At 48.9% G+C, this 23,940-nt stretch overlaps 10 protein-coding genes across 10 annotated transcripts; 4 read left to right on the top strand and 6 right to left on the bottom strand.

Annotated features, from left to right (window-relative positions):
• The first annotated feature begins 68 nt into the window (after positions 1–68).
• Positions 69–891, top strand: BX661DRAFT_176309 (uncharacterized protein). Its single transcript, XM_051534309.1, has one exon. It carries the CDS (start codon positions 188–190, stop codon positions 803–805), a length of 618 nt encoding a protein of 205 aa, XP_051395600.1. The 5' UTR covers positions 69–187; the 3' UTR covers positions 806–891.
• A 1,039-nt stretch (positions 892–1,930) lies between these two features.
• Positions 1,931–2,896, top strand: BX661DRAFT_195740 (uncharacterized protein; the record flags this gene model as incomplete). The annotated part of the gene is made up of 1 exon (XM_051537980.1): positions 1,931–2,896. One exon carries the CDS (start codon positions 1,931–1,933, stop codon positions 2,894–2,896), a length of 966 nt encoding a protein of 321 aa, XP_051395601.1.
• A 38-nt stretch (positions 2,897–2,934) lies between these two features.
• On the bottom strand, positions 2,935–5,135 carry BX661DRAFT_176312 (CASP C terminal-domain-containing protein). The gene has a single exon (XM_051534310.1). The coding sequence runs from the start codon at positions 5,090–5,092 to the stop codon at positions 2,993–2,995; it is 2,100 nt and encodes a 699-aa protein (XP_051395602.1). The 5' UTR covers positions 5,093–5,135; the 3' UTR covers positions 2,935–2,992.
• On the bottom strand, positions 5,136–6,726 carry BX661DRAFT_176313 (Gtr1/RagA G protein conserved region-domain-containing protein). The gene is made up of 2 exons (XM_051534311.1): positions 6,516–6,726; positions 5,136–6,376 (listed from the first exon to the last, which is right to left on the bottom strand). The coding sequence occupies exons 1-2, from the start codon at positions 6,555–6,557 to the stop codon at positions 5,489–5,491; spliced, it is 930 nt and encodes a 309-aa protein (XP_051395603.1). The 5' UTR covers positions 6,558–6,726; the 3' UTR covers positions 5,136–5,488.
• A 1,413-nt stretch (positions 6,727–8,139) lies between these two features.
• BX661DRAFT_176316 (uncharacterized protein) lies at positions 8,140–8,896 on the top strand. Its single transcript, XM_051534312.1, has one exon. It carries the CDS (start codon positions 8,262–8,264, stop codon positions 8,766–8,768), a length of 507 nt encoding a protein of 168 aa, XP_051395604.1. The 5' UTR covers positions 8,140–8,261; the 3' UTR covers positions 8,769–8,896.
• Positions 8,897–10,807: 1,911 nt separating this feature from the next.
• BX661DRAFT_176323 (nucleoside phosphatase family-domain-containing protein) lies at positions 10,808–13,393 on the bottom strand. Its single transcript, XM_051534313.1, has one exon. It carries the CDS (start codon positions 13,189–13,191, stop codon positions 10,858–10,860), a length of 2,334 nt encoding a protein of 777 aa, XP_051395605.1. The 5' UTR covers positions 13,192–13,393; the 3' UTR covers positions 10,808–10,857.
• Positions 13,394–13,601: 208 nt separating this feature from the next.
• On the bottom strand, positions 13,602–14,976 carry BX661DRAFT_176325 (major facilitator superfamily domain-containing protein). The gene has a single exon (XM_051534314.1). It carries the CDS (start codon positions 14,847–14,849, stop codon positions 13,656–13,658), a length of 1,194 nt encoding a protein of 397 aa, XP_051395606.1. The 5' UTR covers positions 14,850–14,976; the 3' UTR covers positions 13,602–13,655.
• A 1,365-nt stretch (positions 14,977–16,341) lies between these two features.
• On the top strand, positions 16,342–18,755 carry BX661DRAFT_11982 (uncharacterized protein). Its single transcript, XM_051532422.1, has one exon. It carries the CDS (start codon positions 16,458–16,460, stop codon positions 18,684–18,686), a length of 2,229 nt encoding a protein of 742 aa, XP_051395607.1. The 5' UTR covers positions 16,342–16,457; the 3' UTR covers positions 18,687–18,755.
• Positions 18,756–18,823: 68 nt separating this feature from the next.
• Positions 18,824–19,720, bottom strand: BX661DRAFT_168377 (uncharacterized protein; the record flags this gene model as incomplete). The annotated part of the gene is made up of 1 exon (XM_051533428.1): positions 18,824–19,720. The coding sequence occupies one exon, from the start codon at positions 19,718–19,720 to the stop codon at positions 18,824–18,826; it is 897 nt and encodes a 298-aa protein (XP_051395608.1).
• A 556-nt stretch (positions 19,721–20,276) lies between these two features.
• Positions 20,277–23,442, bottom strand: BX661DRAFT_176327 (uncharacterized protein). Its single transcript, XM_051534315.1, has one exon. The coding sequence runs from the start codon at positions 23,252–23,254 to the stop codon at positions 20,402–20,404; it is 2,853 nt and encodes a 950-aa protein (XP_051395609.1). The 5' UTR covers positions 23,255–23,442; the 3' UTR covers positions 20,277–20,401.
• Positions 23,443–23,940: the final 498 nt, after the last annotated feature.

The raw sequence follows: 23,940 nt of genomic DNA on the forward strand, positions 1-23,940 counted from the left end.
CAACGCCTAGTCGACACGCTGACATACAGTTACTAGTTGGTTGCTGTTTTCTTTGTCAATCGATACCTCTTTCATCAAAATACAATTCAACAGTAACTCTTTTTCTATTTCACAAAACCAGACAACTCTATTTTAATACATTCATTCGTTCATTCATATACCCAGCATACTATTAAATAAAATAAAAATGCCAGCCATTATCAAATTAGTCTCCAGCTTTTTTCTTTTTGCAACCATATGCTCAGCAGGCTGCGAGAACCCGGCATTGTTCAAAAAGTGCCTTGCACAGACCCGCGCCGAAGTCAACATCTGTGGTATCAACATGACGTGTAAGTGTATCCGGCAAGGCTATGTTGCGCAGTGCTACGATAAGTGCGGAGACGATGAGCATTTTATGAAGCTCAAGGCTGGTGAAAAAGGGTACCAGCAGATTATTTGCAGCCAGAAGCGCCCAGGTGAGCCCGAGGATATGCCGATTATTGGATCGGAAGGTCCTACTACAGAGCCAAAGAAAAATTCGGTTCCACAACCGCCGCAGGCAAATAAAAAACTACAGTCACCGCCACCGCCACCGGCTGCGGGCCCTGAAGGCCCTGACAGGAGGGGCGATCGTGGCGCAAGCGACGATGATGGCGTAATAGTAAAGGGTGGTGTGCGCGGTAGTAGGAATAGCGGAGGAGCAGTGCTGGTCAAGGATGCCGATATCGATGGGGCGTCGGGGCTCCAGGGAATGTCCGTGGTTGGATCGATTGCCGCAGCTTTGGCAGTCGCTGTTTTGGCAGTAGGGTCATCGCATGCTTTGTAAGGGTTACATAAATAGTAAATAACATAAAACAAACAGGGGCAAGATAAACGAAAACAAGATAAAAAATATATATATCAACCTGCGCCGCACTCTACTCGTACAATATATTTTTTATCTTTATCAATAAAAAATTTTGAATCATCCTTTTCTCATTTTAAGGGCCTTTGTAAAAATAATATTGCAAAAATATGCAGGCACAATTGGACAAAGCAATCGATTGTTTTTCGGTTGAAAGGAAAATAAATGCATACAATATGCGCACGCCCTAAATAATTCACCCATTGTTATAATATTTCCACCTGTATCTGTATGCGTCTGTGGCTAAAGCTGCATAACAACAACAAACCAAGATGGGTTTGTTATGAATTCCGTCAAAGAGAAAGTTTTTTTAAATAAAGCCAATGGAAATGTCAACAAGCAACACAAGTGAAAATATGCACGAGAAAATGCAGGATTATCTCATTCGTTTGCTGCAATTGCCCACTTTAACAACTTTTTTTTTTCAAATATTACAGGGAAAATCTTAATGATTTGTACTTTTGTAAAAAATTTTAAAAAGTAGAAATTAGAGCACATGTACACACACACAAACTGACTCACCCATCGGTGCATGTGCATAATGCAATTAATGCAACCAATTGCGAAATGCCTCATTATAATTTTTTTTGGTAATGGGGTTAAAAATTTATTGGTCAAATGTAGGCAGGACACAAGAATCAAGAGTAAAAATGTATTGAACACATGAGCAACATGAGTGACATAACAACAAAAAAACGGAAAGAAAAGGGAGGGGCGTTGAACTGCCATTTTATTTTTCGTTGTAATCAACAATATCTCGAATTCTTCTTGTACTCCGCCTCCACTTTCCTCCTCCCCTCCTTTTTTTGCTATATTTTATTTTGGTGTGCGAGCAAACAGGCAATGGCTAAGTGTGACCAATGTTAATATGATAATGAAGAAAGCTATATAAAGTCCAATAAATTTTCCTAAAATTTGTACCTTGTCTTTATTCCCAAAATTTATTACTGCAAACACTTTTATCTATACATTTTCTTCTCTTTCTCTCTACTAGTTTTTTTTTACATACTCTAATTCTGTTCCTAACAACAGCATTAAATATTAACCATGCCTCTGTGGGAATACTGTACAGACGATTACGCCAACACGCACTCAATCAGCCACGCCCCAGTGATCCACCCGACTCCAGCAGATATTACCAGCGAAAGCTGGTGCAGCGTCCAATACCCGACTACACCCGCCCGTCAAGCCATACCACTCTCGACAGCACAAACCCAACAGCGGGTAATCCACTGGTTGGAAACATACCATGTTACAAGTCCCTTGTATTCCGTGCGCTACGAAGCTATAAGCAGGAACAGCAACAACAGCTGCAGCGGCGGCGGCGTTGTAATTGGGAATAAAAGACGGTTAAGCGAGATTTCGCTTGTTGATTTTCTTAAATGTTCGGCACCGTATCGGCCGTCGTTTCTAGACCGCAGTCAAAGGAACTACGAGCAAAGCGAGCAAAAACCTCAGCAGCAGCATCACAATTTAAATGAGTGGTGTACAGCTCATACGGAGTCGCCGGTACTGAATTCCAGCAGGCAAAGTCTCAACGCCAATGGATTCAGATGTGCGCATGTGGGGGGCGGTGTGTGGCGGCCCATGTCATTGTCCAACACAAGCAGTGCAGCAGCTACGAGCTTGGAAGACACTCAATCGACGGCACTCGGCGGATTGACAAAGTCCACAAGGTCAACCGCTAAACTGGGCATGTCCTCAGCATCAGCTAATGAAGTCAGCAGCGGGATTGGCAGTAGTGGCAGCAGCAGCAGCAGCACCAACGATAATGATGCTGAGTTTCTGGGCCATGTGTTCCAGCATTTTGTCGCATTCCAGCCGTTGGATTTTGCACCACACACGCCGGTTGCGCGCAGCATTGCTGACGACACTCTTTATGCCAGCAGTGACATTGAAGACGTAGACTGCAATGCGCCAGAAGGAGCCAGCAGCATAAAGAAGTCAAGTCTGTGGTCGTATTTTTCAGAAATGTTCGAGGATTTTACTCGCGACGTGACATTTATCCACTAGCATTAATCCTTAGGAATTTTTTTAATGAAATCCACATATCACTCATATCACTCACATCATTCATATATCAAAGGAAAACATTACATATAAGGAGCGCTAATTTCCAACCGGCGGGAGCGGCAGTACGCGCTCATGAGAGGACTCATCAGCGATCAGCATTGAACGATACAGCGTGACAAACACCAGCAAATGAAGCACAGCAACGTAGACAACCAGAACCAGGCGGGCGCGGCGATTTCCCATAACGAAATGCGAAAACAAGTACACCAAACGATCCAGCACTCCCATCGACCGCACTCTCCTCGATGTCTCTCTCCTATGGAAAACATTAAACGGATTGAGCGATTCCTCATACATGCCCTTATACTTGGCTGCCACGCCCGTGTCCATGTCGATTTGGACACGCGGGTTGTTTGCAGAGGGGGGCCCGGAGGCACTGAATTTGCTGGGCATGGGTGTGCGCGCATCAAGGTGCATCATTGTGGTGGGCGTCAGGGTCGATGAGGATGCCATGGTGGACGTGTAGCTGCGCAGGTACTTGATCTCCTCGTACAGACGCAGGTTGTCTTGCTTCATCTGATCGACTTGGCGCCGCATGTCTGCTACGGACGTGCCTTGCTCGCGCAGCTCGTCTTCCAGCTCGACGTTGCGCTGCCGGAACCGGTCGCGCTGCCCTGTGATAATGTCCAAAAGCCCGCTGTTGCCTGCAGCCGCCGGTTCTGCCTGCGCCTGGGCTTGCGCCTCTGTAGCCTCAGAAAATGCGTCGAAGGATTTTGACGCGCTGGCGTTGTCGCCCTGGATATCTGCCAGCGGCTGGACAGCAAGGAGGTCGGCCTCCAGCCGCTCTGCCAGCGCAGTCTTCTCGGCCAGGCTGCGTTCCAAGCCCCGGCATCTCTCGTTCAACTCGCGGACATCAGCCTGGCAGCGATCCAGGCGGTTGCGCGAGTCAGTCAGCTTGTTTTCGAGCGACTTGTTGCGCCGCACCAAAAGCTTCTCCAACGACTCTTCCTCGGCACCTGCCGCCGCCGCCGCCGCTGATGTGTCGTCCAGACCCCAGTCGGAGACTGAAAACTCGACTGACTTCATGATGTCCAGGTCGCGGTGGATCTCGTCATAGTCAGCACGGCGGCTGAGCTCTGCCCTCAATCGGCGCAGCTCGTCGTCCTTGGCTGCCGACTCGCGCTCGGCGGCTCCCACGGCGGATTCGAGCTTGGACTCTTGGTGGGAGAGCTCGGCCTCGGCACGCTCAAGCTTATCGAACAGCCGCTTGGTTTCGTCCTCGAGCTCGCGCACGCGGCGGCGGTAGTCGGCCAGGGTCTCTGCCACGCCACAGCCTCCGCTGCTGCTGATGCCGGCAGCATCTGTTCCAGTGAGTGTGGCCATTTCGCTGCGCAGCTTAGCGTTCTGCACCCGCATATCGGCAAGCCGGGCGTTGGCATGGTCCAGGTCCGACTGCATAATATCGAGCTCTGCCAGCTTGGCAATAAGTTCGCGGTCGGCCGAGGCCGACGAGTGGCGCTCAGCCTCTTCCGAGTCATACGTGGACTGCAGCTGCACAAGCGTGCGGTTGGCAGCGGATAGTTGGCGCTGGAGGTCGCCCTCACGGTCCTTGAGATGGCGCACAAGGTCCTCGTTATGCTCCCTGATTTCGCGCTCGCGCTGCGCCGCCTGCTCCTTGACGCGCTCCTCGATGGAGCTCTCCAGGGCGCGCACCTGCTTTTGCAGCGCCTCGTTCTCTGAGCCCAGCGACCGCAGGCGCGCATTCTCCTCTGCCAGCGCCTGCGCTTTGGCTGTAGCCCTTTGAGCCTCGGCCTGGGCTTCGCTCTGCTTTCGGCCCTGCCTGCGCTCCTCCACGAGGCCAGAAATGAGTGGTGCTGGGTCGGGCGCGTCGCCGAGGGACTGGAACACGCCGAGAAAGCTGTTTTCGGCGTACTTCATCCGCTTGGTCAGAGCGTCTATTTCGTTTTGGTATGCGCGCAGGAGCGGCTTGAATTCAGTCGCCTTGAGGTCGTCGGGCACTGCGCGGAATTCCTTTGTCTTTTCGGCCAGCTTGCGTCGCTCCTGCAGAGACAACTTCTGGTTGTCGATAATTGCCAGCCCGGCCGTCTCCAGCTCGCGCAGCATTGTGCCGAGATTCACCCCCTTCCAGTACTCAAGCGCGCCGGCGAGCATGGCGTCATCTATTTTGGCTGCCATTTCAATCGAGTAATTTTACAAATGAAATAATATATAAAAAGTATTACAGCAGGGGCAGCAATTCAACAAAATAAAAAGCGAAAGGCGGAATAAAAGAAGGAGCAGGCATGTGGGGCACACGATTTCGTCTGTGCGGACACGCAGTTTTAGTTGGTCATGCTAGCTACGGTGATTAGTTAGCCAGACTGGTCCTGATCGTGATTAGGCGAGCGGCACAGCTTTGTGTGCAGTCTTGCGCACGGTCACCACCACAGGCCGAATGTGGCAAGCTCGCTACCAATCGTGCAGGTTGGCCCTTTTATAGCATTCATCCGGCTTACAATATACCCCATTTGCACGCATTAAGATGTGACAAGTTGATTGATTGGAATGGATAAATGGCCTTGGGGAAGCTAGCTACAGCTCAGCCAGTTTGGAAAAGTGCTTGCACGCAGCTTCGATGTTGGCCTTTGTCAAAGCAGGCTCGACCTCATTATCAGTGGTGATGACCATGATGTACGTGCTCTTAGTGAACGGCTCGATGAACATCGTGTAGTGCTTATTGCGAATCTCCACGCTCTGGAACGGCAGCTGCACCTGGCTGCACGTGTTGCGGTACATTTTGACGCACTGGCTAATGCTCATGTACTTGTTAAGAACCACCTTGGGGTTGTTTGTCGTGTGGCAGACAAGCAGAAACGTCGCGCGCTCAAACAAAATCACCTCCGACGCTTCGGTCAGTCGCCGGAAGTTGTTCAGGTGTGATTCAATGGTTGCCATGTTGGGCACCAGCTTGTAGACAATCTGCGACCACGCGAAATACAGCGTGTGGTCCCAGATGCTGGTGCCAAAGACCTCGGGCTTGAACAGCTCGGACCTCCGCGCCAGCGCACGCCGGTAGTTGTCGATCGTCTGCTCCTTCTGTTTCACATCGCTGATCTTGTCCATCTTGTGCACCAGGCAGTACACTTTGGCATCGCGCGAGTACCGCGACAGGCTCTCCAGGCACTCGTCGTATAGGTGGTTCTCGCTCTCCCTGCTTGTGGTCTCCAGATCAAACACGTAGATAAGCACCTCGACGTTGCCGAATATGTTTTCTTTCTGCTCGTTCAGGTAGTTGTCCAAGTACTTATTTTGCCCGCCACAGTCCCAAATGTTCAGGTTCAAGTCGCCCATAAACTGCACTGTCGAGTGCTCCACGTCGATGGTCGCGCCCAGCCGCCGCGTGTCGTTGGCCGTGTAGTTGGAGAAAATGAGCGACCGCATCGACGTTTTCCCGGCTCCGCTCCTGCCCATAATAATCAGCTACAGGTAGGAAGGATAGGGGATAACATTATAAAATTAAAAGCGTAAGCTCTTTTAGCGTATCGCCAAATGGGACTGTGCCATGCTAATTCGAATTCCGCGCGCAAGAAAGCAAGCGCTTATGTGTGTAGTTGCGTACCTTTTTCTTTACTGCCAAAGTGCCTGAAGCCGGTGCCTGCATATTAGAATAGTTTTATATTATTTGGGTAATGTGTACGCTAGAAAAATTAGAGTGATAAATGGAAAGCTGAATTTGCAAGAATTGAAAAGAAGCTAATATTAAAAATTAAAAATTAAGCAGAATTGTCAAAATTCAAATTTTGTGGAGAAGAAAAGAAAAAAAAGAAAAAAGCACAATGCTTAGCAAACAGGGGGTGATGATGCAATCACAGCCGCCTGTTTTTTTTGGAGCGCAGAAGAGGAAAAAATAAAAAAGTCCAAAAAAGAAAGGTTGGCCAAATCTTAAATCCAAAAACAAACCCGTTCTCTTCTTTTGCAGATGCGGATGCGGCCTTGTCTCTCGGTTCAAGCAGTCGGTTTTATTTTGTCCAAGGTTGCCTTGTCTCATTTCTTCTGTCTCAATGCCTCCAGATCACCACACTTTATCGATACACCAGTTGCACGAGGCCGTCAGCTCAGCGATTCCAAAGATTGATCCGGTCCAGACGCCGGCCACAGTGCGCACGACATTGACCAGCCAAAGCATAAGCAGCACAAACAATATTCTCAAAGCCGCCGATCTATAGAGTCTGGCCCATTCAAAGCGCCAGACGGTAGAACACGCCGATTGGGAATGGCAGCGCCTGTCGACAGATGCTGAACGGAATGTGAGCGTTGCGGCTTTGATACACAACTGAGAACACGGCGTGGATGGTGTCGTGGGCCAGAAACTTGTGAACGGCAATGAGGTGCATGTACACTATCATCAGACAAAACGTCAATGGAATGCTGGCACCGAGCAGGAAATAGCCTGTGGGCGTGGTTGCCAAGGCCTGGCGCGCTGTATGGAATATTGTTTACTTATTTGTCAACTCATTAACAAGTGTTATCACAAGCAATTATTAGCATGTTTATTGGTGTTGCAGCCATTGGGTTCTTTTTTTTAACAATTATTACAACGGCGGTTGTTAAAACAAGGCATTGTTCAAAGGTATGCAAGAGATAAAAATGACATATATAGCCAATATACACATGTATTTATTGGTTGATAGCGATCAACTGATTAACCAGTCTTGGCTGTTTAGCCACACAAACAATAAGTCACACAGTGACCAGAGCAATATGCTCTCTTCTCTTTACCTTTTGCAGTGCATAGCAGTTATTCATTAAATATACTTTACATGTTTATAGTTTATCTACACGTTCATAGAACGTTCCTATATTCCAACAGTATTACATACGTATATAACATTATTTCTACTTGGTTACAGCATCACATTCAACACTTGCATTTAAATACGTTAATTTAATTATAATTTACTGTGAAATAAAGCAAACTAAACTGGATCACATAGTACAAAATATATACGGCTTTTTTATTAAAAAACGACAAGCTTCAAGTATTTCTTTTCAAGTATTTCTTTTTAAGTATTTCTTTTCAAGTATTCCATTCTATTTCCTTTATATTTTATTAGTGCTACAAAATGCAGTATTTGGCTTTTGTATTTTCCTTTTGATAAAAACTACTAATACTCCTTTCATGTAGAAGACGTAAAAAAGAGGGAATGCTCTGACAACAATAATAAAAATAATCTGCCATCGCAATAACATCCAGCTTCCAGCTTCTCATTTTTTCTTTCTTCATTCCACTATATATATATTTTAAATATTTGCTCTATTTTTTAATTGCACCAGTAAACTTTACAATTTAACCCAACTTTTATCCATGTCAGTTAGAGATTATAATTTCTATTTTAAAGGCAGCAATGTATTGTCTGTAACAAAATGGGGTGAGCTGAGTAGTAAAGTGCATACAATCGAGGATGCCATAAAATACATTATAAAAAACAAGCTTTGGAATTTGGATAAAAAGGAAAAAAATCTAGAATTTATGATAAAAGACCTGATATTTCAATTAGGCAAAGGTGATTATATTCACGAACCCCTGGGTATCAAATTGAAACTTGCAAACCTATGCAAATCAACTACTACACCTATTGATATAAGTATTATCATACCTAAATTTGCAGCAGTAAATTATAAAGGCAACCCATATAAAGTCCCGTACACCGATGAGTCTAGTGAAGGTCATATAAGTGTTGTAGCAAAAAAGATAATTAAACATATAGGTAGTGGGTTGAAGCTAACATTGATTGCTCAAGATGAACAGTGTGAGAACCAACCATTTAAAAAGTGTTTGGTCACACGAGAGTACAACTGTTGCATAAACTGAAGATATGGAAGTGGATGCTGAGGTCGAGAATCGCGAAGCAGGTTTCCACCTGCGTACCGATTGATAGGACACTAATTGAATCATGCAGGCGTAAACTAGGGAGGCATTACATTGATGCCCAAACATGCTCCCCATTTTGCAATGCACACGCATGAGCGTACACGCATGAAAACCACAACATTGACTTGCCAAACTACCGGTCTACTTGCAGAAGATCCAGTTCTCACCAACGGAGCGCACAATTGGCAATGTGCACAACAAAGGCGACAAGGCACATATATAAGATGAGGCCGGCCCTAGTAGTATTTTAGAAACATTATTAATAAAACCTTTTATAAAATCACCCCTACCTTTTAACACTAGACAACTAGTGCTCCTCACACCCCCTCTTACTATAACACAGCCTTAGAGGTTAAAAGCAACACCAGACAGCTGCACACCGCAGAGCCATACTTGCTTTATGGTACAATGACTTACATGTTGCGTCAGGCAGATAAAAGCCAACGCTGCCAGTTAAGTTTTGGAAAGCTCTCGTTGCCCCAAATACACGTTACAAGTAGCCTCTATTTCTTTGTTTATACATATATATATATTATGTGCATTAAATTTCTATTTCTAATTTATTGTTTCACCTGTCTTCCAACAACTGATGCATTAAAAGTTCACTTATAAAACAAAAAAGCAAGAAATATTAGTTTGTTGCGTAGCCCGAGGACATGGAAGTGAATGGTGAGGTTGAGAATCCTGAAACATATTTCCATCCGCATGCTGATAGATCGAATATGGACTAGATCATGGTGTATTAAATCAGGTGCCAATATTGACCTCCAGATACGCTGTCTATTTTGTAATGCATGGGCATGAGCGTACACACGCAAAAACCACAACAATGTCATATCAGAGACCCGGACTACTTTCGTAAGAACCAGTTTTCGCCAGCGGAGTGCACAACTGGCGGAATCCACAAGGGCAGCGAGACACATATATAAGACGAAGCCGGCACTGGTACCACCTTAGAAACATTAGTATTAATAATTACTTATAAAATCACCCCCTCTTTTTAACACTTTTATAGCTATGCTCCCTTCCCCCCTCATAACACAACAAGCTGTCATTTAAGGAATAATTCATTTTTTACAATCTGTCTTTATACATGTTTTTTTTGGGGGAAGGGGGGAAGAAGTATTTGCTATTATTTTAGTCCGCATGAAATAAATAAAATAAAAACGAAGGGGAATAATACTTTCCAATATTTATATTTATTTCCATTGAGAGCATGCCATTTGCATTGCAAACTTTTTCTTATTTTTCATTTAAGCTTTTCACTACTTTAATAGTATCAATTATATATTTTTCTCATGTCTAAAAGAGAGTATAAAATTTATTACGGTAGCCAGCATATATGCAGTATCAAGGTGGGCCAGCAGGTATATACCGTCAAGCAAGCCATTGAGAGTGCAACTCCGTTAATTACGGAAGCCAGAGGTAATCAGGATATATCCAATCTGATAATGCAACCAGGTAAGAAGAACATAATAGAAAATTCGCTCAGCCTTAAGACAAAACTTGACAAAATAGACATGGTTAAAGATAATGATAACAAGTATAGTATGATAATTGTAAAGGTTAAATATGCACTAGTAAAATATAGGCTTATAAAGAAAGTGGTTCCGTTCAATGAAATGTACGCCGACCACTATATATGTACTCTTGCAAATATGATGTTTTTTAAATGTTATGAACATTTTGACTCATCAAAAATGGAACTGGTCAAAAATAGCAAGCGTGTTGGCAAGATGTACGAAAATCATTTAATCGAGCGAAAGTACAAGTTAACTATATGAAAACATTAACACTACCGTGAGTTTTCTATAAATTCAGTTCTATATGTGTGACCTAATCAAAAATCGCGCACCTCATGATACTTTCAATACCTTATTGTTTTAACAATATATTTACTTTACCTTTTACCAATTGTAAGAATCTGACAATAAAATGTATACGAAATGCAACAAAAAGCATCACTAGTCAAATATTTGATTGCTTATATACAACATATTCCGAATAATAAATTGCAAAATAAAATAAACTAGTCCGCACCACCGCCACGCCGTCTATTTAGCAGCAACAGGCTGTTAAAGCTAGATGATCGGCTCATCGACAAGCCCTCGGCGGCCAGCGCCCCGCTGCGAGACCGGTGGTCAGCGCTTGGTATTGTTGGTGGCGACGAAGGTCTCGACGTCGGCGACAGCACCGATTGGAATGGCCGAGGCAGCATATCCAGAACAAACATCGATGGCGACTTGCGCAGCTCCTTGCCATTCAATTCATCGTCCAAATCGTCTCCACCAGCAGCAATAAAGGCAGCCTCGGCAATTCCCAACTGTGAAGGAGACAGTGGGAAAAGTGTTGAAGGCGATCTGACTGGCGGCACAATAATCGACAGCGCGATATCGCTGCCATTACCGCTGCCAGACAACTGGCTAACCTTCTTGTACTTGCCCGGCTTGTGCGTCCATAGCCAATATACCAGGCCGGCGAGCACAGTTATGACCGCTGCCACGGTCAGCAGGAGCAGCATGCGGATGGTCGTGGGCTGGAGCGACCACAGTATCAAGAGCCGACGGATGCCCACAAAGCGCAGCGGGGACCAAAGCGAGTCGTCAACCAGCCCAACGCCGTCGTCGTTGGCGCTGGCGCCAGCAGATTCAGACAGCTGGATGCCGGGCACAGTCTTTGCGCGCAGCGTGCGGTAGTTGGCGGGAATCGTGCGTGAGACGCGGAGAAGCAGCGCGCCCAGCGTCCACGACAGCTCAACATCGCCCACTTGGTTGACGGACTGGAACGGAGTCGCAGACCGCGCCAGCTTATCGACAGCGGCGCCGTTGTCGGCGGAGACTGCCGCGCGAGGCACGCCAAAGCCCTTGTGCAGGACATTGACGAGCCACGCGGCCTTGAAGCACTGCATCTGCAGGCGCGCAACGGCCATGGGATCGTTGGAAGACAATTGAAGCAACTTGGCCCACGGTTTCTGGCAAAACTTGGATGCTCGCGCCTCGAACTTCTCGACGTCCCATACGCCGCCCAGCCCGAGGTAGTCGTGTGACGCGTACCAGTACTCGCTGACGCCAACAAAGCTCTGCCGCCCAAAGTCGATCTCGGGCGCGTGCACACCGGAAAAAAGACATGGCTCAATTGGGCATGCAGTCTTGTTCAGCAGGGGCTCGGTCGCTGCGACGCAGGCCAAAAAGTCGCCGCTGCCGCGCAGTACCGCGCTTCCATCGGTGGTCGGCAGCACCAGGCCGGTGGCCAGGCACGGGTCGTTGGTCGCTGACAGGTTGGCGCCGTCGGCCACAGTTGCTCGCTGCCGGAGCTGGTCAACATAGCGCCGGCGTGCCTCGTTGGTTCCATGGCCAAGAAACGTAGCCACAAATACCTGGAACGAATGGTCGGATCCATCGAGACTGCGCAGCGTCACTTGCGCCAGGTCATTCTGGTGGAGTTGGGCTGCGACCTTGGCTGGCTCAAAGGCAATCTGCGCCGACGCACCGCCCATATCCAGGAATCCGTGCGAGTAATGGCCCTGCGGCTGCTGGTCGCGGCTGCTGTCGGCAGTGTCGCCGCCAAAGCCCTTAAGCAGATAGTTGACGGCTACCCAGCCGTAGAGACCCTCGAGCTCGCCCGACACCACGCGGAAGCTCTCTTGGCAGTCAGGCAGCAGGAAGTCGTAGTTGGCGCGCGCAAAAGTGCACGCCGTGTCCATCAAGAGCGCTTGGTGCGACTTTGGCAACAGCCGCATGCCGGCGGTGGCCAGCAAATAAACGGGCGTGTGCGCAATCTGGCGTTTGGGTATGTGGGCCTGAGCGTAGTCCAGCAGCGGCTTGATGTGCTCAACGCCGACCATGCGCGGCCGATCTGCAAAGCTGGAGATTCCCGGCGAGGTCTTAAACGTCCAGTGCTCGCCCGCCCGCTCGATAGTCGGCAGCTGCATCTGCGAAGGTTTGGCTGCGTCCAAGTCGCTGGCCGTGCTGCTGGTCTGGCGCCGCTGCCGCTGCTTCTGCTGGATTGATGGATCATCCCAGGCGTAGATCATAGCGCGCGACCCTGAGCTTCCGGCATCAATGACTACGCCGTACTTGCGCATGTCGCCAGTGCTGTCGTTTTCGGCACGGCCTGGCTGCTCTGATAGCGGCGAGGGCTCTGCATCCAACACAAAATAAAAGAGACCCAGCACACTCAGCGACAAGATGGCAAATACAGCCAGGTACATCATTCGCCATTTTGTCGTCGGCTGCTGTCCACCTGCAGCATTTCTGCTGCTTCCGCTGCTGTTTGGGAGATTGGCTCCGGGAAGCACTCCGCTGGCTCTGTTGTTGGTGTTAAACAGTAACCAGCCTCGCTGCAGCCAGCCAAGCCCGCTCATTGTGACTTTGCTAGCGTTATTGTGTCAAGTCCCACGTGCGCGCTCGCCCTGAAGGAATGACGTGTCTTCCTAAATATATTTACAAAATGAGCAAGACGCAATTCAAAACTAATTGCAGCTGGGAAGAAAAGTATTAGTGGCGGGAATATGCAATATCATTAAACAATCAAACTGTGAGTGAAGAGAAAAAAGCGGCAAAGTTGTGGAACCCAAGAAAGAAAGAATGCGAGTTCCGTTTCTCACTCCCCAAGGTTGTATTTTTTAGCAGAAACAGCAGCCTGCTCATGAGATCACCAAATCAACGTTTCCACTACACTGTAGCATCAGCAAATTATGTTGGCAGGGCCCAACGAAACAAAAACAAAAGAAAACAATGAAAGCGCCGACGTCACCCTTTGTTTCATGGCTTGCGTCTGTTACTTTAATTACTAAAATGATGAGTATGCTTTTGTAACTGAAATACATTAGATATGATAAAACAGCTTCTTTGACAGCTTGATTCGGAGCACAAGAATAATTGCAAACGCCACGATCAGCAGCATTCCCGTGTACACGATCGGCCACGTATAGTCAATGCCGTGGCCGACAGTATCCAGCATCATGCTTGCTGTCTGTGCGACCAGCAGCGAGGAGAAGGAGTACGTCATGTATATCAGGCCCGAGATATATGTGATCCGGCTCACACCATACACGTGCGACAGTGCATTGATGATCATGCCAACAAAGGAGGCGCCGGTCACGCCAAACAGGGACGCTGACGCAATGATTGCTGGAGCCGAGCTGAATGGCAGCCACAGCCCAAGCTGGCTGAATGCTGCCAGGAGCACCCAGATGAGTAGGATATTGATTGGCCCAAAGCGGTCGGCCAACATGCCTGCTGCAAAGCGCCCGAATATGCCTGAGACATTGATGATTGTGACTAGAAGCGACCCCAGATTGCTGGTCTCCTTGAGCACATTGACCACATAGGTTGGCATCAGCAAGTATGGAATGGTGTTGGGGGCCATGGCAAAAAAGCTGGCCGCGGCAATAAGCAAGAATTGCCACTCCAAGACAACCGAGAAATCCAACAGCTTTCTAGGCTTGACACCGCAGCTGTCTGACGCGAGAGACTTTGAGGCCTTTGGTGCTGGGGGACGCCGAGAAATGATCAGCGGCGACAGGCCAGCGCCGAGCACCATGATGATGCAGCCAATGATGCGGTTGGTCCACTGGCGGCCCAGCAACTCGATGCACGACCGAGTGAAAATAGATATCCACATGCCGCCCACTCCCGAGCCCATATAAACAAAGGCCAGAGCCAGTCCGCGGCGCCGCTTGATCCATTGCAGCGGAATTGTGACGCCAAGAATATATGGGAATGACGCGGCGGCACCATACATCATGCCCTGGGTGAGCACCAGCTGCCATATCTGAGTGCTGAACGAGGCCAGTATAAAGGCCAGGCCCATGGTAAGCGATGCAACGGCGCACAGAACCCGCGTGTCGTACAATTGACTGAGAATGCCGACGGCCACGCCGCAGAGATTCAGCATAGTGTTCTGCACTGAGCCAATCCACGAGACTGATGCTGTGGGCTGGCCAAAAAACTCCCTGAGCACGTAGTGCTCCTGGTAGACGCCATGAGAGCGCGACAGGCCCAAGGTTATCATGCTCATGATGCAGCCTGCAAACACAACCAGCCAAGCAAACCAGCTGTCTTGGCCGTGGCGGTGTTTGCAGCCATTGCCGTAGTCAATGGGCGGTTCGGCAATGTTGCTTTCATCTCTGGAGAAGCAGTCAGCGCACTTCTCGGCGGGCTTGCAAGCGCAGATTCTGCCGAGTTTGTCAAATAAATACAAGCAACTTTTATCACTAGAAACAAGGGATGCTGTCGACGGGTTATTGCTAGAGGTATTGGTCATTAGAATATGAGGGAGGGTTTGTGAAACGATGCCGAAAAAGTATTAAAATTTGTGTATGGCGTTTAATGATCCGTTATCAGTGCAATAACTTGCAAATTTTGTCAGAAATTAATCGTTTAGTTATTTAAAGGTAAAAACAAAGAGTGCCAGCTTTGAATTGTTGTAAGGAAATATCACTGGATCATTGCAGTGTCTCCTTTATATATGCGCATTTTGTAAATACAAAATGTTTGTTAATGTATGCCAGGATATATCAATGAGCCCAGCATCAAAAATTGTAATTATTCGCGCAGCTGGTTTGCTCGAATGGCTAACTATTGGTAACTTGAATCAGCCTGTTTTTACAATTTATTTTTCCTTTTTTAAATTGCGTCATTACAAGCAGGGAAATAAGGGCATAATATTAGCCACATTTATTTTGCCACATCCATATGCAGTTCTCCAACCAATGTCAACACATGGCGAATTTCGTCTTCATGCCAAGTTTGCCACCTTTAGTATATAAATACATTACGTACACAATATGCGCAGTGTCAAATAATAATATAATAACACGCAACGTGTCAAAAAATATTTGCATTGCTGGATACATGCAGTTGTATAATATTGTATGGTAAATTAATCGTTATGTTTTCTGCAGTGTCCAATGCTCCAAAATGATTGTTTTTCTGTAGTTTACACTTTGTGGCTACAAGTTACATGTGAGCCTCTATTTATTATATTTTTAATAAGCATAAAGGGTATTGCTACAATATGAAGAAAGGACACACAGGGGTTACTATTGTACACAACAAAAGGTACATTTCAATACATGGCATGGGATAGCCCAAAATGGTATAAAATGTTTAGTTTGAAAGGCGATTTGTTCAACCCCACAAACAATCGACCAGTGGCCAATAATATTTTAACAAAAAAAGTTTTTGCGCCGCAATTGCTTGCATAAGCCACCAACTACTAGCCACTAGTCACTAGCCACGTTTTTTGCCCCCAGTCGACGCCACACTTACACAAAGATTACTTGTCACACGCTGTTAGCAGCAGCAGCAGCGACAGCGAAAATAACATGTGATTTGAAGCTCCGCCTGGAAAAAATGTGTGACCAAAGCACTAAATTCCATGGTCAAAGCTGAGCTGATCCCGAATGATTAACCCAGAAGCACTCGTTGAATTAAATCCAGATAGAGCAATCAGCGGAAGCGAAACTGGAAGGCTCATGCACCGCCGCTGCTTGTGTTTTATTGGTTTTCTATTTCTATTTTTCTCCTCTTTCTAATTGCTTGGTCTGCATTTTAGCCATTTTTTCAATTTCCCTCTTTAATTTATACGCATTTCCAGCCATTGAACATACCCAAATTTATTGCCATGTCGGGCACAGCGGCCAACACAGACACCGGTGAAAACAGGGACGACATGACAAACAGCAATGCGAACTTAAGTCCAGGCGGGCCGTCGCCGCATTCCTTGGGCGTAGAGAACTTGACATCGCCACTGGCGCTATCCACAATTACCAGCGGGGCAAACAACGATAACTCGTTCAGGGAGGCCATAGATGTCGCCGTGGTGTCGCTGGCCAGGTACACCTTCGCTGACCCGGGGGTTGCTGAGGCTGGGCCGGCGCCCTTGGATCCGCCGATTGAGCGGCCGCGGCTCTTGGGAGTAGACCAGCCGCCTCTGGCTGCGGTTTCGGTGCAGCGGGCAGCCGGCAACATGGGCATTGCCCGCAGCGACGGAGACAGAGACAGAGACGGCAACGGCGACGACGGGCTCATTGCCGAATTCACAGAGGATCGGTGCCATCGGCAGCTGGCGATGATAGCAAAGCGGTTGCTTCTGCCCGATTCGTATATCGAGGCGTGCTATGACTTGCACCAGTTTTTGGACACAAACACAGCGATGCTCGACGTCGAGGCAGTGCAGCGCAACGTATTCAAGTGCTTGAAGATATGCGCGCGCCTGTCGAAGCTCCATGGGTACAACATCCAGCTGATGTGGCAAATCATCCAGCAGGCGCACCGAATGATAGCAAGGTTTACGCCAGAGCGCGCGCACACAATTAATTTGTGGCATATCAAGATGACCAACCGCATTCGCATGATGGCTGTGGCGCCGGCTTCCGATGGCTCGGCGCCGCCGCGGCTGCCCTCAGTGCCCCCGCGTGAGCTGCTGCAGGCACAGGCGCGCGAAAAGCTTTTGCCGCTGCCAGAAATGAGCGTGTCAGCGCTCAATGACTCGCGCTTTAACCGTGCTGCGGGCACCTCTAGTGCCTCGTACTATCTGGCCAACTCGCTAGCCAGCCAGCGCCAGAGCCTTGGCCAAAGTCAAACGCAGAGCCAGATTCTGCCACCTATAATGGTAGTCGGCCGGAGCTCGGTAGTGGACACTGGGGTCAGCCAGGGTGCTGGTTTCAATGGAATGATGACAGCGGCAGATTATAGCGGATCTGCATCTTCTCCTGGTTCCGGTTCCGGTTCTGGTGCTTTTAATGCCTCGGCCCTATTGCCGCCGTTGGCACCTTTGGCGCCAGCAGCAGAGCCCAATGGAGCCGGTTCTGAATTCGGGTTTAACCCTGGACCTGTTTCCAACCACTACAACAGAAACAATGTAAGCGAGGGCGCCCCCACCGCTTCGAGCTCAACAACAACAACAACATCATCAGCCTCTGCCTCTACGTCTTCCTCAATGCGAGAGGCCGAGCTGGCAATCATTGAGCAGCAGCTGCGCGAGCTTGAAAACATGCCGCCAGAGAGCATGGGTCCGATGCTGCGGGCAGCACTCAATTTGCTGGTCGAAATGCGCTTTCGCCTGCAGCTCGGCCTTCCGAGAATTGCCATTGCCGATGGTGCGCAGAATGAAAGAGGCGCCCCTGCCATTGGCGCGCCAACATCTCGTCATCATCAGAGTATGCAGGCTGGTGGTGTGGACAGTGACATGGTTGGATTAAGCAACCCGGTTAGAGAGAGTCGCGCAGTGACGTTGAACGGCCACCGCCGCTACAGCAGCAGCAGAATCAATGCCAATGACGAGGTGTTTGGCGCAAACGCAGAGGACGAGAGCAGAGTTATTGAGTACGTGCTGAATCAGATTTCTACCTCTCGCAGACAACAACAGCAGCAGCAGCAGCAAAGTGCCAGTTCTAGCAACGAATTTGGCGCGCCGTTGTACATGATGCCGCACCACACCGGAATGTACTACCCACGCAATAACGGGTTTGCTGGCGCTAACTCGTATTTGAACTTGTTTCCAGAGTCACAGACACAGACGCCGGACAACAGGCCGCGCGGCGCTCGCCGGAGGCGGGGTTTCGATGACCAGGAGGCACAGAATTCGCAAGATGACGGGAGCGAAGACGACGACATTTCTGGCGAGAGTGAAGAGGCTATGGACGATAGTAGTAGCGATGGTGACAGTGGAAGCGGTAACATGAGCGATGATATTCACAGTTTGAGCGATATCAATGCCGACAGTTCCGGAAGCTCTGATGAGTCTGGCAGCGACCACTTTGAGCAAGACATGCAGGGGCGAGGGGGACGTTCAAGCCAGCACTACCAGCGCGATGATGAACACGTGCACCGCCGCGTGCGCCGTCATTAAATGACAAGTGTTCATACCGATAACAGGTATTTCTGCCGTTTGTTATGTATAATTATGCCATAAATAAATCCTGACTACGCTAGATTTAATGATAGGACTGCATCAATATATTTGATAATATGAAAATAATTTATTTTCTAAAACAGCATCGGAATACTGCCGCTGGCAATGGCCATTGCCACGCCCAGACTCAATAGAGCCGCGCTGCCCGTGGTTGACGAAAGCCTGGGTACAGCAGCGGACGAGCTGTCCTTGGCACCCGGCTTGTCACCGCTCTTGACCTCGCGCCCGCTTGGATTGCTGGCACCATTTTTCTGACCAGATGCGGATCCCGAGTTCGGCTTTCCATTGTTGTTGTTGTGCGTGTTGGATCCAGCCCCAGTGTCGCTGTTCTTGTTGCCAGAGTCCTTTCCGTCGGATGACTTGTTTGCATTGTTGTCGTTGGAAGCGTTCGGCGACGGCGTGTTATTCATATCGTCGATGTTCTTCGGCACCGACGTCCGCGTGGCTTCTTTCTTCTTGACAACCTTGTTGTTCTTCTCGTCCTGTCTCAGCCTCTCCTTTTCCTTGGCGATCTTGCCAAACTTTGCGGCCTGCTGGCAAATGGAGTCCTGGTCGCCCTTGGCCACACGCATGCTGTCACCCGACTCCTTCTCAGTAGCGCAGGGAGAGAAGCAGGTAGTCGTGACGCCGGCCCAAATGCACTGGCAGTCGAGGTCTTCTCTAGAGCAGGTGGCACGCTGCATGGCGGCGTGGTTGACGCAGAGCTTGACTTGGCCGAGCAACGGGCATCCCTGAGATTTCTTTTGCGAGGGCGCGTCTTCCTCGTCCTCGAATATGATAGGCGACAGGCGCACCTGGGGCCTAGCCATCGGAAGGTTGGGGTTAAAGCTGGGGTTTGAGTTGGCCATTACCGCGGGCTGAATATTGGCAAAACCGTCAGAAACAATGGTATCCGGCATGGCGACAGCGGCAACAACAGCGGCGGCGGCAAATGATGCCATCAAAACGATAGCGAGACCGCGGATCATCATTTCAAAAAGCCTAATTTATGAGTAGCAAGATGAAATTCTACGTGTATTGTGTATTGTGTATTGTGTATCAGTTGGAATTGTAATTGGAGTTGGAAAAGATGGCTATGCTAGAATGGCAATGGCGGTTATGTGCAAATAAATGTAAAGTAAAATCAAGATATGTATGATGGTGAAATAATAATGGAACAGCAGATGTTATAAAGTATTGTGGTGGACAGAAAATAAAAGTTGAGAACGGAGGAATTTGAGCTCGCTTTTAGCCATTTTATTTTATACCTGTAAACAATAATTATTTTTTGTTACATGTCCTTTGCGGAACAGTGCACCGTGGAGCACTTTGAACAGAGCCACGCTGGGTTTAATAACAAGTTGTCTCACACCCAGCGTGGTCGCCAATATATCCTCCGCAATGTACTAATACAATTAGAGTGGATGTCAGCATGGTCATCTCGATTTTATGAGAGGGATACCAGCGTTGCTTTACTGATGCATACTCGGCTGAATATTAAATGGTATAATGCTGCGCGTTTCATAAATGAAAAAATGAAAAGCTATAAAATATTATAAAAAAGCAAATGATAGAAAGATGAAAAATAGAAAAATAACATTTGAAAGGTGCGGGGGAAAAATGCAGATGTCTTAGTTTTTTTGCTACATGTGCAGCAAAAAAATAAGGAACACTTAGAAGAGAGCGTTGACGACAAAGGGCATAATCATGGCGATGCCCGACATGGCCTTGATGCTCGACGAAGCGGTGTTTTCGTTCAACTTGTTCTTCATCATGCCAAGCTTGGCCTTGGACTCGACCGAACTGCTGGCGGCGGACGCGTGGGAGGACGACGCAGCGGTGTTGACCGTGTGCGCCTTGTCATCAGCAACGGTCGCCCGGACCTTGATGTTGGTGGGGGATGCAGCCAGTATGGGCGAGGAGACGGAGTCAGCAGCCAGGGTGTTGACTGAAGCAACATCAGCCTTGGCCTTGATGGTGGACTCTGAATCAACTGCCTCGTTGAGCTCATCGCCACCAGCCAAGACAGTCTCAGCGGCCACAGCGGCAACAACAGAAATGGATGCAGGTGCAACAACGGCGGCGGCAGCGGTGCTGCTAGCAACGGCCGGGGTGGTCGCAGCGGCAATCATGTCACCGAAGAGGTTTGAGTCAAAGGGGACGACAGCATGACCAATGGTGGTCATCTTGAGCGGTGTGGGTACGGTTGAGACAACAGTGGGCACAACAGCCTTAACAACGATAGTGGTTGCTGACTGTGCCTCCTCGGAATTGGCAGCAGCGAGCACAGTGCTGCTAGCGGCGGTGTTCTGGGCAGCAACAATGGCAGCCAGGGACGGTACAACGGTCGACTTGAGAGCGACAACGTTGGTACTGTCGGCGGAGACGGCGGCAGCCACAATTGTGACAATCTCGTTCTTAACCTCGGCGTTGGCAGTAGCTGTGGCTGTGGCAACAGCGGTCGCCTGGAGAATGTGGGTCACAACGGTCTGGGCAGCCTCAACAGCCACGTTGTCGCCAGCGGGCAGGTTCTCGGCCTCGCCTTCACGGACAGCGGTGACGGTAGCGACATCAGCGGTAGTACCAACAGCAGTAGCAGTGGCAACAGCGGGCTTAGCGATAACAGCCGACTTTTCAAGCACAGTGGTCTGAGCCTCTACTGACTGAGCAGCAGCAGTCTGGGCAACATCAGCTTGAGTAACAGCAGCCTGAGAGACAGCGGTCTCAACCTCAGCAGCCTGAGCCTCGAGAGCAGCAGCAGAGAACGCAGCGGCGGCAGTCTGGATGGCAGCTGACATGGAGTTCTGGGCAATCAGGGCGGCGGCAGCAATTGAGTTCTGGGCGGCAATGACAGCAGACGAGGCGTTGATGTTGTGGGCAACAATTCTGGCCGACTCGGCATGAATAAAGGAAGCAATGGTGGCGTCCTCCTCGGAATTACGAGTGGTCTCGACAACAGCCTCTGTCAAGGCAACGGCGGTCGCGGCTACATCCAACAGCTCATCACTCGACTCATTAGAGTCACCGACATCTCTAGAAATACTAGTCTCTCTCAACTCGCTGGCGTCAGAGACGACGGTGGCAGTAATAGACTCGGAGACAACAACCTCAGCACCAATCTTCTGCGCAGCCGGAGCAAAAGTGAGGGTCTGAGCAGCAGCGCTGGTGGTAATTGGGGCAACAGTCAGAGCGGCGGCAACGGTAGTGGTTTGGGCAACAGCAGCAGCAGTGGCAGCAGAGCGCGCGGCAGCAGCAACCTTAGCCTTACCAGCAGTGACAATGTTTTCGGCAGCAACCACAGCTGTCTCAGCAGCAACGGCTGCCTCAGCAGCAACGGCTGCCTCAGCAGCAACGGCTGCCTCAGCAGCAACGGCAGCAACAACAGTCCCGGCAGTGACGGCGGCAACACTGGTCTCAGCGGCAATAGTCTGAGCACCAGCAACAGCAGCCTGAGTAACTGACACGGCCTGGGCGGCGGCAATGGCAGTCTCAGCGGTAGCAGCAGCAGCCTGAGCGGCAGCGATAGCGGCCTGGGAAACAGGAGCAACCTGGGCAGCAACAGTAGTTTGCGCAAATTCCGCCTCAGCGGCTTGGACAATAGGTGGGATTCTAGCAATAATAGCAGCCTGGGTTATTGGAACAGTGTTGTCGGTAGCAGCAACGTTCTGGGCAACCAAAGGTTTCTGGGCAGCCTGGGCAACAGGGGCAACACCCTGGGCAATGGGTATGTGGGCAGCGGCAGCAGCGGGATCAGCGGTTTCAACAGCGGCAGGGGTACCCTGGACAATGGCTTGCTTAATGGGCTCTTGCTTGCCAACAACAGCAGCGGGTGTCTGGACCTGAGCGGGAACCTGGGCCTGAACGGGTGCGTTGACAGGGGCCTTGGCAACGGTGCTATCATGGATGACTTCAATAGGCAGACCGGCAACGGCCTCCTGAGGTTGGGCCTGAGGCTGAGACTGAGACTGGGCCTGAGCCTGCTTCTGCTGCTGGATCTCCTGCTGCTGCTGGATTTGCTGGATTTGCTGGATCTGCTGCTGATCCTGCTCCTGTTGAATCTGCTGAGGCAGCTGTTGGATCTGAAAGTGCTGGGCATTATCGTTGGATCTCGATTCCTCACGGCCAAAAGGCTGCTGCAGCTGCACAACGCGGTCAGCCTGTCTATCGTTACCCTTAACGGTGGAGCGCTGCTGGCCACCAACTACGTAGTGGGCCTGCTCGGGCCGAGATAAGCGGGAGACCTCGCTTCTGAAATTACCAGCACGCTGCAACTCGGAATTCCGGTTGTTGATCTGCTCGCGGGTGAGAGGTCTGTCATTGGGGTAGCATTGAACAGCGCGCTCGGTCCAGTGGGCCATGCAGTTGTTGTAATCAATGGTCCCGGGGCGGTAGATGCCGCATTTCTCGTGGCGCTGGTTCTTTGAGTCCACAACGCATCTGTCAATGTCCTCGGGAGTGACCATGCGCGCGACAGCTGAGCTGGCTAGGAGGGCTGTGAAAGCCCCGAGGGTACTGAAGGATCTCATGGCGCGTTGGATTCCTAGAAATAGGGTGCGGTTTTTAGGTCCTATTCTTCAATAAAAATATTATTAACCACAAAAAATATCGTAGACGCGTGAGAGACTAGATTTATTTTATAAAAATGGGTGTTTTATGAAGATATGATAAATAACAAAATGCAGTAAATAAAAACTTTCAATGCTGAAGAATATAATTTTGGAGTTTGAAAATGATAATAGAAGGCGGAGTGGCGTATGAGAAAGACTTTATATTATTGCGAATCCAAGAAAAATATTTTTATAAAAATTTATTGATTTCGTATTTTCACAATTTTTTTAGGCGCTCGCTCGGGCTGATGTATCAGTCAAAATAAAAATGCGCAATAATGCAAATGGAGAAACAAGCAAACTAAGCCAGTGTTACTGGTGGTTTTAGAATATAATATTGATTCAATTTGCAAATGAAATAATTGCGGGGGAGAGGAAGGAGTCACAGAGTGAGGGGTGTGTGGAGTGAGTATTTGTGTGATGTTGAACAGCAATTTGTTCTTTTTGGGGGTTTCGGCTAAATTCAAAACATCAAATCAAATAAAAAAAGTGCATTGTAATACAAATAGAGTATCTATCTGTACTAATGCAAGACAAATGTTTTCGTGTTTGACTTGTATTTTTAATAAAACTAAGGCACAATTACAAGATAAAAAATTTGGTTG

This window comes from Kickxella alabastrina (genome assembly GCF_025024165.1).
Source record: "Kickxella alabastrina strain RSA 675 chromosome Unknown BX661scaffold_1, whole genome shotgun sequence".
Classification (NCBI taxonomy): Eukaryota; Fungi; Kickxellomycota; class Kickxellomycetes; order Kickxellales; family Kickxellaceae; genus Kickxella; species Kickxella alabastrina.

Coding starts and splice junctions, on each gene's coding strand:
- BX661DRAFT_176309 (XM_051534309.1), top strand. CDS start 188: ATGCCAGCCATTATCAAATTAGTCTCCAGCTTTTTTCTTTTTGCAACC.
- BX661DRAFT_176312 (XM_051534310.1), bottom strand. CDS start 5,092: ATGGCAGCCAAAATAGATGACGCCATGCTCGCCGGCGCGCTTGAGTAC.
- BX661DRAFT_176313 (XM_051534311.1), bottom strand. CDS start 6,557: ATGCAGGCACCGGCTTCAGGCACTTTGGCAGTAAAGAAAAAG. Junction 6,377..6,515: donor CTTTGGCAGTAAAGAAAAAG/GTACGCAACTAC, acceptor TCCTACCTGTAG/CTGATTATTATGGGCAGGAG.
- BX661DRAFT_176316 (XM_051534312.1), top strand. CDS start 8,262: ATGTCAGTTAGAGATTATAATTTCTATTTTAAAGGCAGCAATGTATTG.
- BX661DRAFT_176323 (XM_051534313.1), bottom strand. CDS start 13,191: ATGAGCGGGCTTGGCTGGCTGCAGCGAGGCTGGTTACTGTTTAACACC.
- BX661DRAFT_176325 (XM_051534314.1), bottom strand. CDS start 14,849: ATGAGCATGATAACCTTGGGCCTGTCGCGCTCTCATGGCGTCTACCAG.
- BX661DRAFT_11982 (XM_051532422.1), top strand. CDS start 16,458: ATGTCGGGCACAGCGGCCAACACAGACACCGGTGAAAACAGGGACGAC.
- BX661DRAFT_176327 (XM_051534315.1), bottom strand. CDS start 23,254: ATGAGATCCTTCAGTACCCTCGGGGCTTTCACAGCCCTCCTAGCCAGC.